Below are 21,568 nucleotides of genomic sequence, written 5' to 3'. Positions count from 1 at the left end.
AACTCAAAACTGGAGGTGTTTCCAGTGTGCCTGTTCTGCCCATAGTCCATACATTACTAAACTGCTAATAACTGTGAGACTAAGTGACTTTTGCTGTCTGATTTGGTCCTAACGATGGACTCTTGCTCCATCCAATGTAAAAATTGAGCTAATGAAAACATTCTGAATGTTTTATTGAAGTGATTGATTCCTGGAATTGATCATTTGTCTGTAGTACTAAAATGGTAAACATCCCAGCTGGCTCCTGCATTGTACCTACTTTAATCTTAAGACACTGTTGGCCAAGACAAAATCTGCTCTATATTTTTTATTAAATTACTGAAATTATATGCATTTAAAAGCAATATAGCTATTTACACTATATGTACACTATTGTCACATCATTCTACACTATCACACCATCTTTATACTAGTTTAGGGCTGAACAATAATATCAGCATCATTTGCAATGTTACCTTTTTCACTAATGTGTGAAATATTAGTTTCAGCATCATGTGTAATATTTAATTTGCATGTATTTCTCATTAATGTACAACACTGTCAATGTAATGTTTCATTTTCCAGATGAAGCATTTCAATTTCATGTGAAATATTTACATGTCATGTGTGATATTGCTTATTAGCTCAGTAACATTTGCACTGTTTCACTTGAATTACTTAACCCTCCCGTTGTCTTTATTTACGGGCACCAAAAAATATTGTCTTCTTGTCTGAAAAAAATGCAAAAATTCAGCAAAAAAAAAAAAAAATCCCCAAATTTCTGAAAATTTGCAAAACCTTTAGGAAGAAAATTCCAATAATTCTTAGAAAGTTTTATTTAAAAAAAAAAAAAAATCCCCCAAATTTGGCAAGAAAATTCTTGTAAATATTTTCAAAAAATAAGTAAAAATCTTCAAAAAAAATGCTAAAAAATATCTTAAGTGATCACACATATATCAGTAAAACTTCTAATATTTTCTTTAAGAACATTCACACAAAACAGAACCAAAATCCAGCAAAATTTGCTGGATTTTGGTTGATTTTTTTGTGTGAATGTTCTTAAGAAACATTTTAAACATTTTTTTTCGCCAAAAAAATGTTCAAAGATTTCCCAAAAATGTTGAAAACGTGGACATCAGAAGATTCACTGTGAAAATATACATTTTTTTCCCCACATTTTCCAACTTTAAAACGGGTCAATTTTGACCCGCAGGCCAACACGAGGGTTAAGCTTACTTATTCTATTTAGGTGATGCATCATACTCAGATTTTATTGCGTTTTCATTCGGCTCTGCAATATCTGGCACGAGAGATTCATTGGGATCAATAAAGTTATCTTTTCTTCTCTCTTGGGTGCATGTGAAAGCAAGGAGAGAAATCCATGAGCGTTGCTTTTGTAAAAAATGGATGATTATCTGCTGACACCTTGTGGACAAAAATAAGAACGACCTACTATAAGAAGCGGACTGGATATGATGCAATGAAGAACAAATATTAACATACATGTCTAAAACAACAGGAAGCTGTCACAAAAATGGACTTTGCGCTGCTTTGACTCCAGCAAATCAAGCTACCCAAACAGCTCATTTTTCAACCGATACTCTATCGCAGCACATTCTGCGTTTTAATTCGGTTAAGTAACTTTACGACGCTCCCTAATTACCGCTTACGAAACGACCTCTGACTTCCGCGTCGCTGCTCCACAGTAGCATGCTGCAGGTAGTTAGAGGAGGACTGTCCACACTCCGACACGGTCCTTCCGTTAGAGACGTGCTCAGACAGCTACCGAGGTTTGTGGCTCATAGAAACATGTCGTCTGCGGCTAAAAGGCCTGTCTCCTTGCTGGGAACCATGGCGTTTGGAGGCCGAGCAGACGCCGAGCAGAGCCTGCAGATGGTGAAGGCTTTCCTGGGCAGGGGCCACAACCTGCTGGACACAGCCTTCATGTACGCGGATGGGAAGGCAGAGACGGTCATTGGAGGCATGAAACTTGCCAAAACAGGTAATTCAGAGCCGTAAGTAGTAGTAAACATTAATACTGCAGGCTCCAAGTTTGCAGACCTCACCTGGGCTTTTTAAGGTGATTTAAACAAGTAAAACCTGCTGCTTGGCTGTTGGACCCCCTTGGAATTGTGGGTAACCATGCAGTGTTTTTGTAAATTACCAAACACCTGTGTGCATGTAAGGGTAAGATGCCTCCAACTGTATTTCCCCTTCTGACCATTAGATAGAGTCAGTTTTCATTTCAGGTCTTTTCTTGCATGATAGTGACCTTACGAATCTTTAAATACTATTTAAATCCATTTAGTGGTCTGACAAAATCAAAAGAAGCAAATCTGAGTTAAGACGGTGCATTATTCTGAGAGTACAATATAAGCCTCTGTGTTTTTTCAAGAGAATATACATAGAAAACATTTTCTTAACTGTTACCGTTAGTTATATGCAGGATTACACATTAGTTTGAACACAAAACACTGTAAAACTTTTCTGTAATATGTCACATATTTATATTTTGTCCTAGGCCCCTCAATTGTAAATAAATTGGCAGTAATCAAACCATTTATGAGGGAAAAAAACAAAAATAAATTCTGTATTATTGTGTAGCCTTCATGTTACAGTTAAAGACAGTAAATTTTGAGAATATAGTAACAAGTCTGAAATGCTCAAATTGACATGTGAGCTTAGATTACCAGCTTTTGAAGATTTTATATTTAGTTTTATAATAACAAAGTTGAAGTCTGTAGCCTCTAAATAAAGCAATACTTAATGCCCATCACTGTGGTGTATTCCTGCACATTTAATGCTGTATGTATTCACAGAAATCCCCTGAAATGACACACTTTTATTGAATTACCAGTAAGCATCGCCACCAAAGCCAACCCATGGGATGGGAAGACCCTGAAGCCAGAAAGTGTGCGCTCCCAGCTGGAAACCTCCCTCCAGAGGCTGCAGACCGACTCTGTGGACCTGTTCTACCTCCATGCCCCGGACCACGAAAACCCCATCCAAGATACTCTGAGGACCTGCAATGAACTCCACAAAGAGGTGACTGTCTACAGCTTAAAATGTTGCTGAAGCACTTCCAAAAAGCTACATGTTCACCCACAGTGTGCAGGTCATAAAACTCCCGACACCTCACCTGTAACTGCTGATGTGACAATATTGCATTAAACAGTGATTCATTTTAAAATATCACCCTCAGGGAAAATTCAGGGAGTTTGGCCTGTCCAACTATGCATCATGGGAGGTGGCTGAAATCGTGAGCATCTGCAGACACAACAACTGGGTAGTTCCCACTGTGTATCAAGTATGTCATAATCTTACAAATTCCATCTCCATTGAATTGCATAATCTGTCTGCTCTGCATAGGTTATGTGTGTGTTAGAAGTATTGTGCTTTTAGATGTTTTAGAATGTTCCTGTGTTGTCAAAATGAGATCATTTTTGTTTTAATCCATCTCCCACATTGCAGTTGTTCTTATAAAGTGAGGAAACATCAGTTAAACATTATGTAGCATACCCCCTTGATTGAAGGATGACACCTGCTGATGAATTTTCAGGTTTAATGGCAGTAAACCCTCAAATTTCACCGTAAGAGATAGAGAATACACAAAACAATGTGTGATCTAAATGCTATACTCTTACAACCCAACAACAACTTCGATAAACCTTAGCTTTAGCTATAAAATTCAACACGTACATATTCGGTTCCCTGAAACATTCAGAATTGCTCTTCTTTACACAAAACATACCCTGTGCCTCTTTCAAAGGGGCTGCTAAGTGCGAAATACATATTTATATGTTGATCTCTCCATGTCCTTATCCTTCTCCGTCTTTTTATTGCCAGTAAGCTAGTTCGCGCTGTTGCAACAGGAAGTAATCTCTTCAAAATAAAACTATCAACCGGAAATTATATTTAACTCATTGTAAACAAAGGTAAAGCGCCAAAATAAAATACAGCAGTTATCTTTATCGAAAAAAAAATGTACTAGGTTATTTACACATTAAGTTTTCATTACGTCAAGATGTGAATACTTATTGTAATTTATCTTGCATTTTATCTGTTTCACAATCTTTTGCACACTAACTTAGACTCTTGCAACCTTTCACAGGGAATGTACAATGCTACTACGAGACAGGTGGAAAAAGAACTGCTGCCATGTCTGAGATACTTTGGAATGAAATTCTATGCATATAATCCTCTAGCAGGTACTGTATGTCTGTCTTCTGTAGGACACATTGCAATCAACATTTAATTTGTTTAATTCAGAGGGAGATTTTGATAAATGCTTACCTCTTTGTGAAGGAATAACATTTAATACCTACTAGGCTGCAACTTATCTCATTCCTATTTTAGTGGCATGTATCTAGGGATTGTGATAAATTTCTTTAATGTAGTAGATTGTCATAAAATTTGATTGAGATATTCATGTTTCCCAGACGTTCAATCCTAATGAACTCAGTAGTCTTCAAGCCAATGACAATTTTGAGTTCATCAAACATCCCACTATTGGATATATTGTATTAAAATCTGTTACACACAGCCTTCATTTCCTACTCAAGATTAATTCTATTTAGTAAAGCAATCCCTTTTCATGTACCACCATCATCAAACAAACTTCAGATTGAGCCAATACTATGGTTTAGTGACATACAGGAGAAAAAAAAAAAACAAAACAACAAAAGCATTTCTATCGTCCTTAACTGTACTGCATTTAGTATTAACTGGCAAACATTTGCATGATGGTGAACATAATAAACATTACCTGCTGCCTACATGAGCATGTTAGCTTACTAAAAGTAGCATTTTCTGTTTTGGTCTTGTTTTGACACTTACTGGACCTTTTTAAATGTGTCTTGATTTATCACATTCAGTGCATAAATACCCTTGAAAATCCTGAATTCTAACATTGCTGCTCCTGTCCCAGGTGGCCTTCTGACAGGAAAGTATCATTATGAAGACAAAGAGGGTTCTCAGCCTGCAGGACGATTCTTCGGTAACAGCTGGGCTGCAGCATACAGGGACAGGTGAAGGACTTGCAGTTTGATTTTTAAAGCTCCCCAACAACTTGTTTTGTGTCGACATATGTGTGGGATTTCATCCACACTCGTAGAGCACAGGAAGTGATAACAGACTGTCCTCTTCTTTTGTGTAAGATACTGGAAGCAAAGTCATTTTGAGGCTATAGAGGTGGTCCTGAAGGCCCTGGAGATGGCGTACGGCTCCGAGAAACCCTCCCTGACTTCTGCTGCTATGCGCTGGATGTACCATCACTCCCAACTTAAGGTACCCATGGATAGATACAGTGACATTACATATGGGAGACGATATACAAAATAACTTGATGAAAAAGATAACCAAAGATTTGTCCTAACTCATATTGAGCTAAAATTTACTTTTATTGCTCCTATCATGCAGCATTCAAAATGCAGAATTTCTGTCAGTATATTAGTTGGTGGTGTATTTGTTTGCATCTTTTTGTAGGATGCTGGTCATTTCTTTCTACTTTGTCAAAGATTCAGCCCTAATTAGTTTTTTTCCTTACCATATTATTTAAATCAACATAATGTCTCTAGAAATAAAACTGACTTAAAAATGTGCAATTTTTCCAACTCTTCAAGCTCAGGTTTTTGGAGCATTATCATTTCACACAAGTACCTCACATTAAATGGCCAGGAAAAGAAGCATTAACGATCAGAACTTGTGCATACTGACTTGTTAATACCAAAACCGAACATGTTTAACTACCCAAGTATCCTCATCAAAATGAAGTTGCATGATTCTTCTCTCTCTCGTGTCCAGGGTGATCTAGGAGATGGAGTCATCATCGGCATGTCAAGCATAGAACAACTTCAGCAAAACCTGGCTGCTGCAGAAGAGGGTCCTCTGGATCAAAGAGTGGTCGATGCCTTCAGTGAAGCCTGGAATCTCGTAGCCCACGAGTGTCCAAACTACTTCAGATGAGGACCTTCTCTTTGCTCAGGTGCCAAGAGCTCAAAGTGCATTCAAATGTCATTTTACAGAAAATGGATCTGCTGAAGCCCTGTTTTGCTTAATTACCTACTTCAATTGTCTTCTTGAAATCACATTTCAAATGAATCATTTTCTTATGACTCGATTGACTGAAGGCTTTTATGTGTTGTGTAAGAGCACTTCATTGTTAATGTACAAATGTAAAAATGACAATTTCATATATTTTCTGGGGATAAACTTTTTCAGAAGTCTGCCTTAAATTTTCTCACTTCAACAAAAGGTTTTCCTCTTTACATGACTAATATCCATGAGATGGGTTTTAACACATGAATGATGTGCCTCATTGTTTAAATGGAAAAAATACTTACAGGCAATGCATTTTTACATTATACTGACAAATCTGTGGCATCAAGAAGACTACATGTACTTCAGCTCCACTCCCCAGTGTTTGCTCAACAGCAACTTAGTCCAAAGGTAAAATTCAAGGTGAATGACAGGTGTTGTGTGTGTGTGTGTGTCTATATATATATATATATATATATATATATATATATATATATATATATATATATATATATATATATATATATATATATATTAAAAAAGCGAGATTACGGCCTCCCTGACAGCACAGGCAGTCAGAATGAAAGACTTCCAAACAAATGTCCCTCCACTGCTGAAGGCTGGCAAAAAATGACTTAAAAAGTAATGTGTACACACTCCTGCAGTTTCATTCTGCTTCATCGTCATCTTCTTCATCGTCATCTTCATTATCCTGCATAGGCTCTCCTTCTCCAGCAAAGTTCTCAAACTCCCCTGTTTCAGAGTTCCACATACATTTGATCTGCACCTTGAATTCTGCCATTTCAATAGCAAAGAGTTTCTGTGGACAAAAAAACAAAACAAATTGAGCAGTCAGTCCAAATAAAATACGACTATATATTTACTGTTAACATTTATAAGGTGAAGCATTCAGGAACTCACCAGAATACGAGCCTGCTCAGGAGTTAACACGTCTCCCTCTTTACAGACTTCATGGTCTTTCAGCAGCGTTACCACTCCTTTCATAGCAGAATACAAAATGTTTGTTAGTCAAATGGTGTGAAAAATTAAAGGTCCATCATCTGGTGCACTCAAATATGTCAAAAAGACACACAGATAATGCTATCAAGCTGAAGTAAAAACCTAAAACTGCTTAGAGATTTCCATTGTTGTCAAAAAAACTAGATATTAAAAGGCATTTAATTATAAAGAACATGGGCACTGAAGGGTGTTTTCAGTAAATCTTACACTTTCCTGCTGCCACAAATCCTCCTGACTGCTACTTGTGACTGAAATTAGTCCAACAAATGGGTTTACTCCTGTGCTAAAAACTTTCAAAGACTTCTTCTTCAAAGGGAACTGACTGATTTCGGACTGAGTACCACAGACAAGGTAGGAAAATCCATAAGCATTTAAGAAAGGGCTACCATATGAATGGATCTGGTTTTTAATGGTATTTATGTACAAGACAGATATTCAATATCACCAGACCTGTCCTTCAACCTTACCTTTTTTGAGAGCAGTGGGAAGTCCTAATTGTCTCAACTGGGGTTCCATTGAGTGAGGAAACTGTTCAAGAGGTCCCTCATCCAGAGTTATGTCCATCTGTGCCTGGTTGCCTGCACGAGCAAAGTCCATCTCTTTGAAATGACTGAAATACCTGTGGGCAAATCAGGTCACATTGTAAATGGATAAGCAATATTTGGGGAATCAGTGCAACAATGGTGAATTTAGCAAAAGGCATACTTACTCCTGTACTTCATCCTTGGTTTTGTTTGTGAATAGTACACCCACTTCTCCACGCAGATACTTGCTGACCTGAACGTTATCAAGGGCGATAAAGACTTCAAGTCTCTAAAATAAATCAACTACCATAATCAACTGCAAAGGATCAAGGATATCTTTGTAATCTCTAAGAAGCAATTCATTTTACAGGTAGCAGTAGTCACATATTACAAACAATAATAAATATGAAATTAGTACAATACAAAAGATACCACTGAGTTATTTAACAGGTCACTGGCAGCCAGTACAAAAGAGTCCTATAAGTCTGCCCTAAATGTTGGCAGACTGTATCTGCAGCCAGACAGAAACATCTTGAACTCTTTGGACAGGTGGTGACTAGGATCAGCAAGGGTTGACTGGGCCTTCTTTAAAGGGTTTTGACGCCACTCATTAGATCTCACCTACCTTGTGCAAATTATCTTTGTATTCGTCTGTATCTCGTCTCCCCAGAGCAACAACCATGACTTTGTTTTTGCCGAAGAAGAATCTGTGAAACAGAGACAAGATCAGCTGCCAGAAATACTTTAATTTAGTGAAATTCAGTGTCTGCCCCAATACCCTCATCTTAAAGACTTAATAGCAGATTCAAATACTGTCAGACAGGAGACAAGTGTGCCCCATGTCATGAAAACACAAACACAACACTTAACCACTGCTTTATTATGAATTCTACTAATATTGTTGTGAAGCAGTATTCAGAGATAAGTGTATCTCACTCTTCAATATGAAAGTCTGATGTTGATGTTAAAGTTACAGCAGATTAGATGAATTGCGTATCTTATACGTTCAACTTGAATATTAAATATATCCTTTTATCAAAGACAATATGTTCCATATCCAAGATAATACATGTCTGACGTACAGTAAACCTACATATTTCTTATAGAGTTGGCTCCATTAATGTCTTCACTAACTCAGTTACTCAGCTCTTCAATGTGTGTTTTTTTTTACTGTCACCTGACTGCGAGGTTACCTCTGTGTGCTTGATCCTACTTACTGCTTCCAATATGTCATCTGAGCTTGATTGTACAATGCCAGAGTGGCTAAACTGTGTCTCGGTGACCTTTTGATAATCCTCCACACACTCGCTGTCTTCCAGGCACTTGGCCACGGTGACAATTGCAGTTAATCTGCCACACAACTAGGCACATGACTACTCAAATGAGATAGACAGCTAAAGAACCCATATGGTAAAAGTCCATTTTTATTGTGTTTTGTATGCTTTAAAAAATTTGAGATGTAAAATAAAAGCTGTCAGAATATAAATACACTTACTACTGCAGATTCTCAAGCCCCCCTCTGAACTAGATGGCCTCCCTGGTTTACAAGCAAGTGAGAATTTATCTCAGTTTCTATGTAGAAGCTGAGTAGAGATTCTAAACCTGTTTTCGTGTCAGCTGTTGTGCTTCAGTGCAGCCTAAACTCTGCCTGTGTCGACCCTTTACATCTGTTTACTTCTCTCCTGCTCTCTGTGCTAACATGTACTACATTCTATTACAGCCAAATTCCCAAAAAAGCTTCTCTCATTTAAACATTTGACTGTTTGAATTGAATTTTTCTTGTATGACAACTTATATTATTGTATGACACTATAAAATAATGACTGAAACCCAACCCATTAACGCTACATTTTAACCAGCAGTCACTTCAAGCTGCTGCTCTGCACTGCTAAACTATTGATGTTGTAACTGCACCACTGCCCAACAAACTCAACAACTGTGCAGTGAGCTCAGCATTATTTGTATATCAAAAAAATCAATCTGAGAAAAAGTTAAAAGCAGTGGTCTTGCACACTGCTTCATGTCTATCTCAGTCGCCACACAGACGACTGTTTTGCTTCGCTCTGTCAACCAGAGATGTAGGAGGAGTCTTCTTCCTGAAACAACCGTGGACTGCAGCAGCTCATCTGCATTTAAGGCTGCAGATACTGTAAAGCTTGAAATAAAGCTAAAACTGAGGCGATACTGTCGTGGTGGACCATCTTTGCAATACGTTGAGCTAAAAAATTAAAAGATCTGGAGACGTGAAACTTTGGGGGCTTTTAAAACCAGCAAAAGAAAGTACCACTGTCTGAGTTACCTGCTGTGTTTCCATGCTGTCCTGATGTCTTTCAGCTTGTTATTCCTCATGTTGGCCACAGAGAATATGAAGAGGTTTCTGTAGATGTCCACACATTTCCGTAACTAGAGAAGAAGCCAGGTGGAGAAGCTTTAAACATGACCACTACTAACTAAAGCTGGATATGCAGATAGAAGTTAGCTTAAAGCTAACTCTGGTGCAATACATCAAATGGAAACATTTATGTTTAATATTGTACATGGTCCCTTTTTAAATAAACTGATGATAATAATAATGATCACGGCAGACCAGAAAAAGCCTCACCTCCTCGATTAGCTTCTGTTTTGTCTCCAGTCCCTTCTTGGCGGTTTTCGTTAACGAAACTGAGGGATAAATCAGGCAAATTGCATTCAGTTTGTTTGCTCCTGATAGCTCTACTAGCATTGAGTGTTGGAGCCATGCTGGGGACAGTCAAGCTAACGTTAGCTTGTTAGCCTCACTTTGGTCATTTGTAGTATTCAGCAGCAAATATTATCATTAGAAAACCACTTTGAAGTCTGAACCGGTTCGATACTTTAGTAAATGTTACAATTTAGACTTTCATTTCCTTACTTTTCTTGTCCCTCCTTGACTTCGGCATGGTTCCGTCTCACGATGGCAGAGCAGTAGGCGCACACGTGAAGTAAAAGGACCCCAAATGTTTCTGTTTGGTGGAGCTGACCGTGTGGCGCCTGACTAAAAACAAATAAATTTAAAACAGGAATGTTTGTAATTTGGACCCCTGCATTCTTTTATTTCACCAATAATTAGCGTCATGTGTTTTTAGGTGCACTTATTATCAATTGTGAACTTCCACAAGACATTCTTCTTATGGTCCGTGTACGGATCTGGTAATTGGATTTTCCGTTCTGAAACGGGTATTGAAAAACAAAAAAGGAGTGGTTATTTGATTTTCGTTTTAAAATACAAAAATTAAAATTGAAATACAAGGCGTTTTTCCTTTTCATGATCAAAAAGGGATATAGGATTTTTTAAAAAATGCTTTGATTTTTGTTTTATATTTAGAATAACAAGAAAGTAAAATCAATAAGAGACAGAAACGAAAAAAGGTCAGTTTTTTCATTTTCTGAGGCCGGAAGTGGTCATCAGCAAGTGTGGAGCCAGAGTAAAGTGCATAGACTGTATATACATTTTTTTTCGTTAGTTTTCATGGTCAAAATGAGAGATCAGGTGGCCGATCCTAAAATAAATCAATATTGATTTATTTTTTTTATTTATAGAGCGTTAAAGTTTTGCGAAGCCAGGGGGCGGGGTTACTTGATTGAAAGTCCGGTCTGGAATGATTGACAGGTGCTATGGAGGAGGCAGCAGAGACTCTGCTCTCCTCGTTTGGATTAATTCTAATATAATAACTGTTGGTTTATTTATCAGTGCAGCAGCAGAACAATTTCCACAGACAGTTTTCCTGCCCGTTGGCTTGTTTTAACCAGTTTTCTACCTTCGGCTGATTCTACCAGCAGACACTGAAAGGACTCTAATAGTTCGGTAAGTAAATGTTTACTTTCGTATCGGTGCCGCTTTTAATGCACTTTATATGCAGCTTTAGTGTCAGATATAATGTGTGCCATTCACTCCAGATGTTGGTGGAGTTTGTTTCAGTGTGTGTTGACCAGAGAAGAAAGTTAGCATAGTAAATATTAGCTTTAATGTTAGCGATGCTAACCGAGCTAGCTGCTCAGTGTTCCAGTTCAACTGGTGATCAGGTTAACTGGCGGTAGTTTCCGTCTCCAGATGTTTCGTCCGCAGATTCGTCACGATCAGACCTGGATTTACGTGAAATAAAGATACCAGATAAAGAAGACCTCGCCGAAAAACGTCGGCATCACTACTTAACAGTCTGTATCCATGTAAATATCATCTACAGACAGTAAAGAGAAATGTGCGGGCCGAAATAAAAAACACGTATTTTTTTAAGTACGGTGAGAGGATTCGAAACCACCTAATCCAGCGATAAAATTACGAGACCACCGTTTTACTCAATGTGCTACTGATCAGCTCGACAAGCTTCATCCATATGGATCCCTGCCATCCTGTCAGGTGTTTAACACCTGGTGGTTGTTCAGGAAACACGCCCATGTCAACTGGGGATAATCACAACGTAACACAGGCTGCCTGGTTAAGAACGAGTCAGAAAACTATTTATTGTCTCACCAAGAAAAACCACAACATAGAAGCACGTCCGCTGCTGTGTTGTGTTTTAGTTTGTGTGTTCAGTGGAACAGATCCAGAGCAGAACTTCAGGTTTAACTCAGGTTTGTTCTCAGAAACACTCAGACCCTCAGCAGCCTCCCATCAGAACAACACGCAGCACATCAGCTTGATTTGCTAAAATACATCGGAACAAACTGAGACCACGTTGTCAAAACTAGTCACTCAGAAAACAATAAAAAGTCGTTCAGTCATCCACGTCCTAACCATCATTCAGAGCACAGCTCAGATTTAACTGTCTGTAGTTCCGTTTTGACTTTCACTCAAAGCCGCCAGGAACTGGGTCTTTAAAATAGCCGCTGTCTTGTTACAGAGTGAAAGTAGCAGTTCCTCCTGAAGGTCAGAGATTGCAGCATCTGAGGGCCTCTTCAAAAGAAGATGTAGTTGATGAAGGCGTTCTGGAGCAGGACCAGAAAGACCACGACCAAGCAGCCTTCAGATCTTAGGCAGCATCTCCCTGAGGTGGGTGTCGACGGTGTTCACAGTCAGGTCTGTGGTAATCCCGTCAAAAAACAAAACAGAAAAAAATCTATACTATAAATCAAGATGTAACCAAAGCACTCTGTGTATAATGCCATAGTGTAGGATGTAGTTCAGAAAATGTCAAAGTATAGTATATTTTTCAAGAATAGCCTAGTATGGGCTGTAGTTCATAGTATAGCTTGGCAAAAAAAAAAAAAAAAAGATTATTATGTGGTTCAAAAAGTGCAAAATGATAGGATGTTGCCTAAAATTGTCATGTATGATATGTGGTTCAAAAAATGTCATAGTGCAGTATATTGTCAAAATAGTATGTTATTCAAGAAAACATCAGCGTATAATATGTCATCTAAAAAATGCCATAGAATAATAATTTCATTGCACAAGTAAAAGTATAGTAATTTTTAAAACTGTTCAAATTCTTATAATATGTTGCTAACAAACAGCAAAAAAACCTAAAACAAAAAAAAAGTCATAGTAATATGTCAATTTAAAAAGCCTATACTATAGAGCAGGGGTCACTAAAACGTCATAATATAGCATATGGCTCAAAAAAAGTCATAGCGTAGCATGTGGCTCAAAAACCGTCATAGTATAGCATGTGGCTCAAAAAATGTCATTGTATAGCATGTGGCTCAAAAAACGTCATAGCATGTCGCTCTTAAAACGTCAGAGTATAGCATGTCGCTCTAAAAACGTCATAGTGTATCATGTTGCTCTAAAAACGTCATAGTATAGCATGTCGCTCCAAAAACATCATAGTATAGCATGTCGCTCTAAAAACGTCATAGTATTGCCTTTTGTCCACAAAACGTTACATCCTGGCTGTCTGAAGTAGGTGAGGAGCAACACAAAAACAGTCCAAACGCTGGTTTCCAGAGGGTTAGACGAGTATTTATTTGAAAGAGTAAGTTTACAACAACACAACATGTGAGGGGGTTAAAAGCAAATGGGTGTTAGTAAAATAAAAATAAATAAACAGAACTAAAAGTGAACTTCACGTTGACATTGATGGGCATTCCAACCAGGAACAAAGTTAAAGATAATCAATACGAAAAAAAAACTCTTCTTGTTCACCTCTTCAAGCCCAAAAACACACTGCAGTAGCACCCTAAACTAAAACCACCAATGGGTTCCCTGTTTTCCTTTCTGAACAATTCAAAGGTCCCTCTCTATCTCCCCACACATCCACCAACCACTGGAACACATCTCCAAAGTTCTGCCGGGCCAGCTCAGCTTCCCCTCAGAAGAAGTGGTGCCACCTGCCAGATGAAGGAGCCTTTTGAGAGGCAGCTGGCATCGTGATTGGACTGTACTTTGGTCTGTTCCAATCCAGCTTCAGCTCCAGAGACGGCAGGCGGGACGAGTCAACGGAGGCCTGGTGGACGAAGGCATGCAGCTGAGTACAATCCAGAAAACAACAGAGGAGGAGTGCAGCAGCCCAGAGCCAGAACAAACAGAGTAGCATCGTATGTCTCTAAGAAAACATTATAGTATAGCCCAGGGGTCACTAACTGGCAGACCGCAGTCTGGATCCGGACCCAGACGCCGTCTTATACGGACCAGACCTGTAATCAGTAAACTGTAACGGGATTGTAAATTTAACCGGTCGCTTCTGTTTTACCGGCACAGCTTTCCCAGCGTTTACGGCATTAGTTATCAGCTCAGGAAACACACAGACCAATTACGTACGAGTTCAGCCATCCCACGTGACGCTACTCAGCCAATGAAGTCTCTGCATTGCAGCTGCTAAACATCACAGTTCTGCGTTCAGAAAACAGTTGAGAGGTGAGAGACAGACAAAAAAGGAAAATGAATAAAGCGACACCGAGAGGGAAATAGCCCTGCACATGCTGACCATGTTTGGCTCAACATACAGCTGGAGGCACCTTTCTCAACTATGAACATAATCAAAACTGAATATCGTTCCAGACTGACCAATGAGCTCCAAATGTGTTTGAGAATGGCCCTGACACCATTCAGACCACAATTCAAAATACACAATTCAAAAAATATTGGCAGGGCAAACTGCAGCTCAGTTCTCCCATTAAGCAGCATGGGATATAAGGGGAGTAACAAGACAGGGGAAAAAAATGTAAAAGTGTTCAAATGTTTACATTTTTTGAGATTTAGGTATAGTTAAAGATGTATATAAGCTGGTTCGGGTTGTTTAGTCATTACTTTTTCAAGTTCTGCGCTTAATTTTAAGATGTATAGTTATATCAAAAGTTATTTGTTAATAAATGTTGTCAAAATGTTTTTGAACTGTACTGAATTTATTTGATTTGATGGTCAGTTATTGATTACATGCACACGCTGATAAAACTTCTAGGTTACATCATCATATATCGCACTAATTGAAGTTAGACTTTATGATGTTCCGGACCTTTGCTTTAATACATTTTCTCTGACTGGACCTCTTTGAATTTTAGTTGAATACCCCTGGTATAGCCTTTGGTATGAAAAAACACCATCATATACATCGTATATTGTACAAATAACAAGTCAAAGGAAAGAAACATACATTGTAGAATTGTAGTAATTGTGGGCTGACTGATGTACTGATTATCAGTATTTTATTTTTTACTGATTTACGGTAATAAATACATTTAAAAATGGCGCTACTTTGGCTCTGAACCTTTATCTACCTGTGGTCGCTCTGTCTTCTGGAGTGATTTGATTGGTTATACGTCACGAATAAAACTCCTTGAACTTAACATCTGTAAACAAAACAAAAAGGTATCAACAAAATTTTCTGTTAAAGTTTGTGTTCTTGTAAGTTTAACTCCAAGATTTTAAATACTTTCATTTACTGCAAATGAATATCCAAATGAATATACTCCAAATGTCTCACTAATAATCATTATCAGCCTTAAAAACCCACAAAACACCCCTTTATACTTGACCACACTTAGTACAGTCCGGTTCCCCCTTCTATAAATCTGCTTGGAATCATCCACTTCCTGTTTGTCAAAGTGGCCTTCTACCTGGACAGGTTTTGTTGGAGCACATGCAACAAACATTTTGGGTAACCGCACTTTAATATGGATGGATGACACTGAATTAGAGTCTGTATTAATGAGACTGAGTTAAGATGTGTAGCTCTGTCATTAAATAGTAAATTATTTCTCAGAATTCACAGAGAAAAGTCTGAAATGTTTGCTAGGTTAGCGTCCCACATGTTCTTTGGCTCAGCTAAAGCTAACTCTCTGCAACTTCTGGACCTCTTGAGTTGCTTGTTGTTAAAATATCTTGCTAGAGGTGGTGAAGCTCAGAAAGTCTGAGATGTTTGTTCAAAATAAGCTCATTCTGAAGTCTTATCTGAACTGTCCTCTTTTGTTTGAACTTTCCCTAAACTTAGGAGTTAATGACAGAGCAGCACATCCAGACTCAGTCTCATTTATGTAGAGATTAAACTTCAGTGTGATTCATTGATGTTAAAGTGCAGTTTTTCAAATATTTGTTGCACATGCTCCCGACCAAACCAGTCCAGGTGAAAGACGATGTGAAGAGAAAGCTCCAGAGGATGAATATCACACATTTACGTTGGAAATAAATGTCCTTTAATTTGACATTGTCATGCAAATAATGTTCAAATCTTTGAGTGTTTTGTTGATGTTGGTTTCTAAATGTTTTTTGACACTCGACCCCAAAGATTAAAACCTTTTACGCCTCACAAGCTGCAACAATTCACACATTATCAACTATCTTTCTGACTAAACTAAGATACAAAGTGAAAAACTGCCTGATCATGAATGTCTTTTTGATTTTTATGACAGTAAACTGAATATGTTTGGGTTTGACATTTTATGAACCAAAACAAGAAATGAATTAGTGGAGAAAACAATCAACAGATTAATGCACAAAGAAAATGTGTTTTCCAACATATATGGCTGAATTACTGCAACATTACAAGATACATATATTTTTAATTCAATTTTATTTATTTAACGCCAATTACAGGTCAAATTGTCTCAAAGCTTTATTTTTATATTTTTTTGTCATATTTAAAATATGACAAAGTAAGAAATGTAAACTTCTTGACTAATCCAATTTCTTATTTGGTTTTTAAGAGACTAATCGACAATTGAAATAACTTTCTCCACTAAAACTAATAAACATGAGGTCAAATAGAAGGAAGACTTTTAAATACGTCAGTCCCACGACGACAAGAATAAAGTTTGTCAACAAAAAGTAAATCTGCTGGTGGATTCCATTAAAGTCCTAATAAATGATAATAAAGTGTGATACTAAAGGTTTGTGGTGCTAAAAATCTCAAAGTAAAGATATCAAGTTGAACATCTGGATGGAGGTTGATAAAAGTTGACCTCCCTTCATTTCTCTGGAGTCGACTCCATGGATTTTATGGATGGTGGTTAAAGACCTGCTCTTCTAGTGGTCTTCCTTCTAGTCGCTGTAAAAAGTCAGTCCATCCTGGCCGACTTCAACCCCTCTTCATGACAGCTTGTTCTGCCTCGGACCTGGTAGAAACTCCAGAAACTCGGGAAAACCTGTGGAGACTCGAAGAACTCGTGGAGACTCGAAGAACTCGTCGGGCGGGGGAAGGTGTGGTGGGTGGTGGGGGGAGGTGGGGGAGTAGAGGGGGGAGGCCGCCACCCACCTCCCCACCTACTCTCCGCCCTGACTCCACCCAGACTCCGCCTTGGCTCCACCCATGTGGTCACTTCAGGAACTACGATGCCAAAGGGACGACGAAATCATTTCATTTTATCTGATCTGTAGCTCAGTGAGTTAAGAGTTTGCCTATGGAGCTGCAGGTCGCTGGTTCAAGACCAGACCCTTCTTAAGTTTTCTCAAAATCCTGACAAAGACAAAGAATGAAAAAGGCCGGTGGCGGGTCTTGAACCTGCGACCTTCCGCTTGGTAGTCCTCTTCTTATCCCCCTGAGCTACTCGCTCAGATACTAATTCTTCTTTTTTTTGCGCATTTATCATCTATTTTTTGTCGTTTTCGACTTTTTTTTTAACTCGGGTCTCGTCTCGACCGTTTTTCTCAGGAGGTGGGACTTCCGCCTTTGTGCTGGAGGGTGGAACCCTCAGTTCCAAGACTTTCCAAAGCCTCCACACCTCCCGAGTCCTCAGGACCTGAGCTTTCACACAGTCTGAGGGCTGAAATTTTCTAAGTCCCACAGTAGTTCTGTGTTAGTTTGAACCTTCAGACAGTCTGAGGGCTGAAATTTTCTAAGTCCCACAGTAGATCTCTGTTAGATTTAACTTTCAGACAGTCCAAGGACTGATATCTTCTAAGTTCCTGAGTAGTTCTCTGTTAGTTTGAACCTTTAGACACTCTGAGGACTGAAATCCTAAAAGTTCTTGAGTAGTTCTCCGTTAGTTTGAACCTTCAGACAGTCTGAGGACTGAAGTTTTAAAAGTTTCTCAGTACTTCTCTGTTAGTTTGAACTTTCTGGTTAACAGAAGCCTTAAAACTTGTGACCATGAGTCTTGATTTCACATTTAGACCATCCATCTGAGTTCTTCTCAGACCTTCACCTGTGGGTTTTTTAGAAATCCTCAACAAACTTTGATTCTCTTCACTGAACAGTAAAGTTTGTGGAGATCAGAAGGTAACATTAGTTTGATCAATGCCTTCAACTACTAGTAGACTTTATCTGGAAAGCAGTTTTCTGAAATGAGTTCTTAGTAAATCTGTCCACAATCAAACCAAGAACATAGAAAGAGGAAATGTTTGAAGAAACAACTTGATGTTTTCATTTCAGACTAGAAAATGCTTTAAGACCTTGATCTGTTTTTGCTCTTTTTCATCGTTTTATTGTCTCTTCTGTTTAATTTGATCTTCTAAAGTCTAACTGGTGTCTTTTCAAATGTTTTGTCTTTAGTTTGATTCTTCTTAAATGTTTAGTTTTGCTCTTTTCTCACCTTTTATTCTTTTCTAATGTCTGATTTGATTTCGAAATGTTTTGTCTTTTTAATGTTTAATTGTTGTTTTTTCAAATGTTTTATCAGCTTGTTTGAAAAATGTCCTTTTCTTTCCCAATGTTTAATTTTTCGATTAAATCTTTAAGGTTTTTCTTTTTAAATGTTTTACCACCTTTTAATGTTTAATTTTCTTTTTAAATGCTTCATTGTATTTTCTGTTTAATTCCTATTTAAAGTTTTATTGTCTTTAAGATTTAATTTTCTAATTAAACATTTAATTTTTTAATTAAATGTTTTGTCTTTTTAAAGGTTTAATAATCTAATTAAATGTTTTTTTAAATGTGTAATATTCTTCTTGTTTAAATGTATTTTTCAAATGTTTAATTATATAAAATATTTCATCTTAAATGTTTAATACTTTTGTTTGAAAAAAATTATTTTCAGAATGACGTTTTGTATCTTCTCTTTAATTATCTAATTAAATATTTTGTCTGTTTAATATAATTTACTTGTTTTTAATGTTTAATTTTCTTTATAAAAGTTATATTGTATTAAATGCTTTTTTCCTTTGATTTAATTGCTTTTTTAATGTAGTTTATTTCTTTAATCTTTTTTTTCTGTCAAGATTTTAACCCCAACCTTAAAAATGAAAGAAACTTAAATCACAATGAAAATACTTCTGTTGTCACAATCATGAGTTAGTCAATTATTCAGTTCATCGATTCAACTTTATTTGTTTAGCACCTTTCACACAGATGACAAAACTAAACAAGCAAAGAGAAAAAACTATGCTAAAACTATGATGAAAACTCAATAACATATTTTTTTTTTAAAAGATTTAACATGGTAATAAAATGTGTTGTGTGCAGGGGATGGAGGGAGTTTATTGAAGTCTTCTTGGGCTCACATGGGAAATCATTTAAAATATAAATTTGATATTCAGTCTAAGGAAACTGGAAACTGCAGAGCGACCGAAGAACCAACAATATCTCCTGTTTTCTCCTTTAATGAGTCGACTCTTCTTGTGCTTTCAGACCAAAGAACTACAGACTCTTCACAACCTGCTCAAACTCTTGGTACAGGACCTCACCACACGGGTCAAGAAGGTTTCTGTCTCATTTCTACTCTGAAGCTCACCTTCTCCTGCTCAAACTGCTGACAAATGTTTCTGCTGCTCTAAAGTCTGGTCTCCAGAACGTCCTAAAAACTCTCAAAGTCTCTTCTGCTGCAGGTTGCTTTGTAGAACTGTTCCAGAAAACCTCACTAAACCACATGGAGGGGCCTCAAGATAGTCGTCCAAATGAAACCGTACAAAAACCAAACTATCACAACCCAAACGCTAAAGTCTCCTGCAGCCTACCAGAGAACCTCTGAGAATAGAGAATCAGGACAGGAACTCTTACCTTCTGGACAACCAACCTTGGTTTTCAAATAAGAATACAGAATGTGTCTGAGCAAAAACCTCTTAAGACTCACTACAGCCAAGATAAAGACACAACTCAGGTGCACCAAACCCACTAATCACTGCACACATTAGCACCATGTGCGAACTGTGGCTAAAGAACCACATGTACCAAGACAACTATCTGGTACAAAGCCCTAAAACACACCAAGAAACACATTCTAGACGATTTTACTGCTGGAAGCTGCAAGCCAACACCTAAAGAACATACTAAAGCAACGGAGCCAAACCCAGGTGAAGAGAAGCAGAGGAAATGTTTGGCTGCAGCTAAATAAAGCAGGAAGACACTGAGCTGCTCAGGTGTTCCTGATAACACCTAGCAGCCACCTGGACAGCCAATAGGAACACAGCTTACTGGAAGTCCAGAGGGCTGGCTTAGTGAAGGAAATTTAATTTAAAGTTGAAGCAGAAAGTTAACAAAGAAAGTTGAAAACCACCTTCTGATACCTGAAATCTCTGAGTTTTCACACAAAGAACGCCTGAACATGTCAAACTGGTTCCATAGTAGAACCCTCATTGTAAAAACGTCATAGTATGGTGTGTTGCTCAAAAAACATTATGACCCGGCTGTCTAGGGTCGCCGAGGAGCAACACAAAAACAGGACAAATGCTGGTTTCCAGGGGGTTAGGTGGGTATTTTTTTGAAAGAGTAAGTTTACAACAACACAACATGTGAGCAGAAAAATCACAAAGTCTGTCTTTAGTTCAGCTGAAAATATTAGTTTTTGTCTTTTTTATTGACCAAACTTTTCAGGAAGTAGATGAAGAATAATTAAAGCTCTCATGTAGAAGTCCAACTTATTTTGGATCCTTGTGGAGAGTTTAATCTTAGAGTTTGTAAAGCTGTTGTGTTTTTAGAGTCACATGGATCCTTTTGACATTTAATAACCGAGTCCTGAAATAAAATTACAGTTGTGGATTTCTGTCATTTAGTCTGGACTAAACAAATAACAGCAGCATAAATCTCAAACATCATTATGAGGAGTCTGGATTGAGGTTTCTCACTTGATAATGATCAAAACATGAAATTTAGGTTGGTTTAAATGAATATTCCACCTTAAATCTTTGAATGTTGACCTAAAAGGTTGTAAAGTATAGCATGTCATCCAAAAAACATCATAGTTTAGTATGTCGTCCAAAATGTCACAAAAACGTCATGGTTTAGTATGTTGTCCAAAATGTGACAAAAACGTCATAGTTTAGTATGTCGTCCAACATGTGACAAACACGTCATAGTTTAGTATGTCATCCAAAATATGACAGAAAAGTCATAGTTTAGTATATTGTCCAAAATATGACAAAAATGTCATAGTTTAGTGTGTCGTCCAAAATGTGACAAACACGTCATAGTTTAGTATGTCGTCCAAAATGTGAAAAAAGTGTCATAGTTTAGTATGTCGTCCAAAATGTGAAAAAAGTGTCATAGTTTAGTATGTCGTCCAAAATGTGACAAAAATGTCATGGTTTAGTATGTCGTCCAAAATATGACAAAAATGTCATAGTTTAGTATGTCGTCCAAAATGTCATAAAAACGTCATTGTTTAGTATGTCGTCCAAAATGTGAAAAAAGTGTCATAGTTTAGTATGTCGTCCAAAATGTGACAAAAAAGTCAAAGTTTAGTAT

At 37.6% G+C, this 21,568-nt stretch overlaps 2 protein-coding genes and 1 long non-coding RNA gene across 3 annotated transcripts; 2 read left to right on the top strand and 1 right to left on the bottom strand.

Annotated features, from left to right (window-relative positions):
* The first annotated feature begins 1,519 nt into the window (after nucleotides 1-1,519).
* Nucleotides 1,520-6,205, top strand: akr7a3 (aldo-keto reductase family 7, member A3 (aflatoxin aldehyde reductase)). Its single transcript, XM_023288551.3, has 7 exons — nucleotides 1,520-1,981; nucleotides 2,837-3,024; nucleotides 3,182-3,286; nucleotides 4,091-4,187; nucleotides 4,907-5,006; nucleotides 5,136-5,265; nucleotides 5,782-6,205. Exons 1-7 carry the CDS (start codon nucleotides 1,690-1,692, stop codon nucleotides 5,941-5,943), a joined length of 1,074 nt encoding a protein of 357 aa, XP_023144319.1. The 5' UTR covers nucleotides 1,520-1,689; the 3' UTR covers nucleotides 5,944-6,205.
* Nucleotides 6,206-6,527: 322 nt separating this feature from the next.
* mrto4 (MRT4 homolog, ribosome maturation factor) lies at nucleotides 6,528-10,541 on the bottom strand. Its single transcript, XM_023288553.3, has 8 exons — nucleotides 10,450-10,541; nucleotides 10,162-10,220; nucleotides 9,859-9,962; nucleotides 8,185-8,266; nucleotides 7,745-7,812; nucleotides 7,503-7,654; nucleotides 6,937-7,013; nucleotides 6,528-6,835 (listed from the first exon to the last, which is right to left on the bottom strand). Exons 1-8 carry the CDS (start codon nucleotides 10,475-10,477, stop codon nucleotides 6,683-6,685), a joined length of 723 nt encoding a protein of 240 aa, XP_023144321.1. The 5' UTR covers nucleotides 10,478-10,541; the 3' UTR covers nucleotides 6,528-6,682.
* Nucleotides 10,542-10,928: 387 nt separating this feature from the next.
* Nucleotides 10,929-15,204, top strand: LOC129348973 (uncharacterized). The gene is made up of 3 exons (XR_008601745.1): nucleotides 10,929-11,382; nucleotides 12,419-12,567; nucleotides 13,750-15,204. It is a non-coding gene; the product is annotated as an uncharacterized LOC129348973 (long non-coding RNA).
* The last annotated feature ends 6,364 nt before the right edge of the window (nucleotides 15,205-21,568 follow it).

The sequence above is a fragment of the Amphiprion ocellaris genome, chromosome 5 (assembly GCF_022539595.1).
Source record: "Amphiprion ocellaris isolate individual 3 ecotype Okinawa chromosome 5, ASM2253959v1, whole genome shotgun sequence".
In the NCBI taxonomy this organism is placed as follows: Eukaryota; Metazoa; Chordata; class Actinopteri; family Pomacentridae; genus Amphiprion; species Amphiprion ocellaris.
The sequence above is the reverse complement of the archived record's forward strand: the minus strand, read 5'-3'. Positions and strand labels throughout refer to the sequence as shown.